Source organism: Cornus florida, unplaced genomic scaffold, assembly GCF_030987335.1.
Source record: "Cornus florida cultivar Cherokee Brave unplaced genomic scaffold, ASM3098733v1 CherokeeBrave_3.0.0_Hap2_Chr11, whole genome shotgun sequence".
Lineage (NCBI taxonomy): Eukaryota > Viridiplantae > Streptophyta > Magnoliopsida > Cornales > Cornaceae > Cornus > Cornus florida.
In genome coordinates this window covers 47755105-47758187 of record NW_026775581.1, presented here as the reverse complement: position 1 = coordinate 47758187, position 3083 = coordinate 47755105, and the positions used below count along the sequence as shown (strand labels likewise).

The 3083-nt window shown below is 37.3% G+C and overlaps 1 protein-coding gene across 1 annotated transcript; it reads left to right on the top strand.

The window, feature by feature from the left end:
- Window positions 1-462: 462 nt before the first annotated feature.
- On the top strand, window positions 463-2072 carry LOC132281029 (uncharacterized). Its single transcript, XM_059782769.1, has 3 exons — window positions 463-888; window positions 1000-1315; window positions 1720-2072. Exons 1-3 carry the CDS (start codon window positions 463-465, stop codon window positions 2070-2072), a joined length of 1095 nt encoding a protein of 364 aa, XP_059638752.1.
- Window positions 2073-3083: the final 1011 nt, after the last annotated feature.

The following is a 3083-nucleotide window of genomic DNA, read 5'->3' as shown; positions in this document are numbered from 1 at the left end:
AATAGTTTCTTTAATGAATCCCAATCTTCTTTCAAAAACTTACAACATCATCACGAATGTCGTAGTGCAAAAGTTTCCATCACAAACGAAGATGTGGCTGAGGAAGTTGCATATTGATGATCATCTGTTATTGGATACGTAATGGGAAGGAAGCCATACTATCCATACTTCAAATCTTTTGTGGAGAAGTACTAGTCCAAAGATTTCACACTAGTTTACCTTAAGGATGGCTTTTTCATGGTACGATTTAAGAACGATGCTGATATCTAGAAAGTTTTGTCTAGGATCCACACTTTTAAAGGAAGGCCAATCATTTTGAAAAAGTGGTGCAAGAATGTAAATTTCCAGAACAAAGTTCTTGAAACTGTACCGGTGTGGCTGCGTATTTACAATCTGCCCGTTCACTGTTGTAATGAGATTTCTGTGTCTAAAGTTTGTTCATCCTTTGCAAAGCCTATCTATATGGATGACCCCGACACTATAAGAGATAAAGGGCCGTTTGTCAGAGTTATGGCAGAGGTTGAAGTTAAGGAATCTTTACCCAAAGCAATGGTAGTTGACATTTATGGCACTAATTGCGATGTATCTTTTGAATATGAATGGAAACCAGTGGTTTGCAAACTCTGTAGTAGAGTGGATCACACAAAAGATAACTGTCCAAAGAAAGTGTTACAGTCCAAACCTAGAAAAACTTTGGATAGGTGGGTGGTTAAACAAAAGAAAAAGGTGGTCGAAGGTGAGATTGTAGACAAGATTACTGATAATATACCTGTGAAAGATCTGCAAACAAACAATACTATTTTTACGAAGAACTCTTTTGCCTTGTTAGAAGATAATGAAGCTGTGGCCCAGGAGTTGGAAAATGTTACTAGTCTTGTTATGGAGGAGGTTAATGTTATCCCACAACAATAACTTGTTGAATCTAAAGTTGACTCTCCAAGTATCTCAAGTCTTCAGAAGGAAATTAAGATTATACCTAAGGTTGCCCTTCAGCAACAGGTTCAAGAGGTGGATGGTGTTGATATGGAGAAGGATGATTCTTCTGTGGTGCCAAATAGTGTGTATGATGAAGATTTGCAGGAGGATGCAGATAGCAGAGATGTTGACACTACTTATTTGACTCCAGTTAAGGTTAAGGTAGAACACCAGTGTAAAACAACAGAAAAGGAATTGGAGAATGTTATTTTATTAGATGATATAACTTTAGGAGGAGGAAAACAGTCAAGGAAGAGAAACAAACCTGTTACTCCCCTTTCAAATAGAGTGACAAGAGGAAAAAATGTAGGCAGTGGGTCACTGTCACAACCCTTTGAATGTTAGGGGTTTGGAATGTCTGAGGTCTTAATAGACCTCCAATGTAGAAGGAAGTTAAGTAATGGATTTCAGATCAAAAGTTCGCTTTAGCTGTCCTTGTGGAAACTAGGGTTAAGGAAGGTAAATCTTTTAGAATACAAAAGAAAATTTGTCCTCATTGGACTTGGTTAGCTAATTACAGGTCTAATTACTTGGGAAAGATTTGGGTTAGATGGAATGGATCCATTTTTGATGTTATTTTACTGCATGAAGATGTACAATCCATGCTATTATAGGTTAAGCATTTGCAATCTGGTTTAATTATTTATGTCACTGCTATTTATGCTGCTAATAGAGTTGGGGAAAGAAGGGAGTTATGGAAGGATTTAAAGGAGTAAGCTGCTATACTTGATGGTCTTTGGATAGCTTTAGGAGATTGGAACATTGTTCCATTCAACTCTGAGAAGAAGGGAGGTTTGAGAATTCCTCAAAGCAGATTGGATGAATTTAATAGTGTTATCTATGATCTAAAGATGGATGATATCCCTATTAATAATGGGGATTGGTCTTGGTGTAATAAACAAAATCTGAGTTCAAGAATTGATGCCAAGCTTGACAGAGTTCTAACTAATGAATTGTGGCTGCAGCAATATTCTGATACAAAGGCGTACTTTACTCCTACCTCATTATCTGATCACTATGGACTGAGAATCAATTGGCACCTCAATTGTTCAGAAGGGCCAAAACCTTTCAAGTTCTTGAAAATATGGTGCATGTAAGAAGAGATGAAGAACATTGTGGAAAAAGCTTGGGAGTCCATAGAGGTAGGGGCAGGTAATCCCTTCCACGTCCTGCAACAGAAACTCAAGGCCGTAAGAAATACAGTTAAATAATGGAATAAGAATTTTGGAAGTGTTTCAGATCAAGTTAAAGGAGCAAGGGATAGCTTACACAAAATTCAAATGGAGATGATTTTGCAGCCTGCTACTCAAGATAGTATAAACATAGAAAGGGAAGCCTCGGGACATCTGCAGCATGTTCTTGATCTGGAAGAGATTTTGTAGGCTTAGAAATCTAGAATTAAATGGATTAAGGAGGGCGACAGGTGTACAGCCTTTTCCATAATATTGTTAAACTACGCAGAGGGAAAAGTGCTATTACTCAGCTAGAGAATGTGAATGGGGATGTCTCCTCTGATCCTAATGTCAATAAAGAGTGGTTGATTCAGTTTTACACTGATCTTTACAAACACAGAGGGGGTATTTTACAAGATTCTACTCTAGCTAGGAAGAGCTTAAATCAAGAGGAATGTTGTATGCTGGAAAATGTTTTTTCTGTTGAGGAAATCAAGGGAGTGATAATGGGATTCCATCCCAACAAAGCTCCAGGACCAGATGGCTTCCCAGCTAGATTTTTTCAGAAATATTGGAGTGTGGTTGGGGCAGATGTGATTAAGGCTGTGTTGTTCTTTTTTAACACTAGTTAATTCCCTCAAGGTATCAATTCTACATTCTTTGCTTTAATCCCCAAATTGAATCATGCTGATAAAGTCTCGAATTATAGACATATTGCTTTATGCAATTTGGTCTACAAGGTCATTGCCAAGATTTTAGCCAACAGATTGAGTGATGTTTTACCAAATTTGGTTGGCCCTGAGCAGGTTGCTTTCATTAAGAATAGGAGATTACATGATAATATTCTATTAGTTTCAGATCTGGTAAAGGATTTTGGAAAGAAATTTGGTGATTCTAATATGGCTTTAAAAGTTGATTTGAAGAAGTCTTATGACT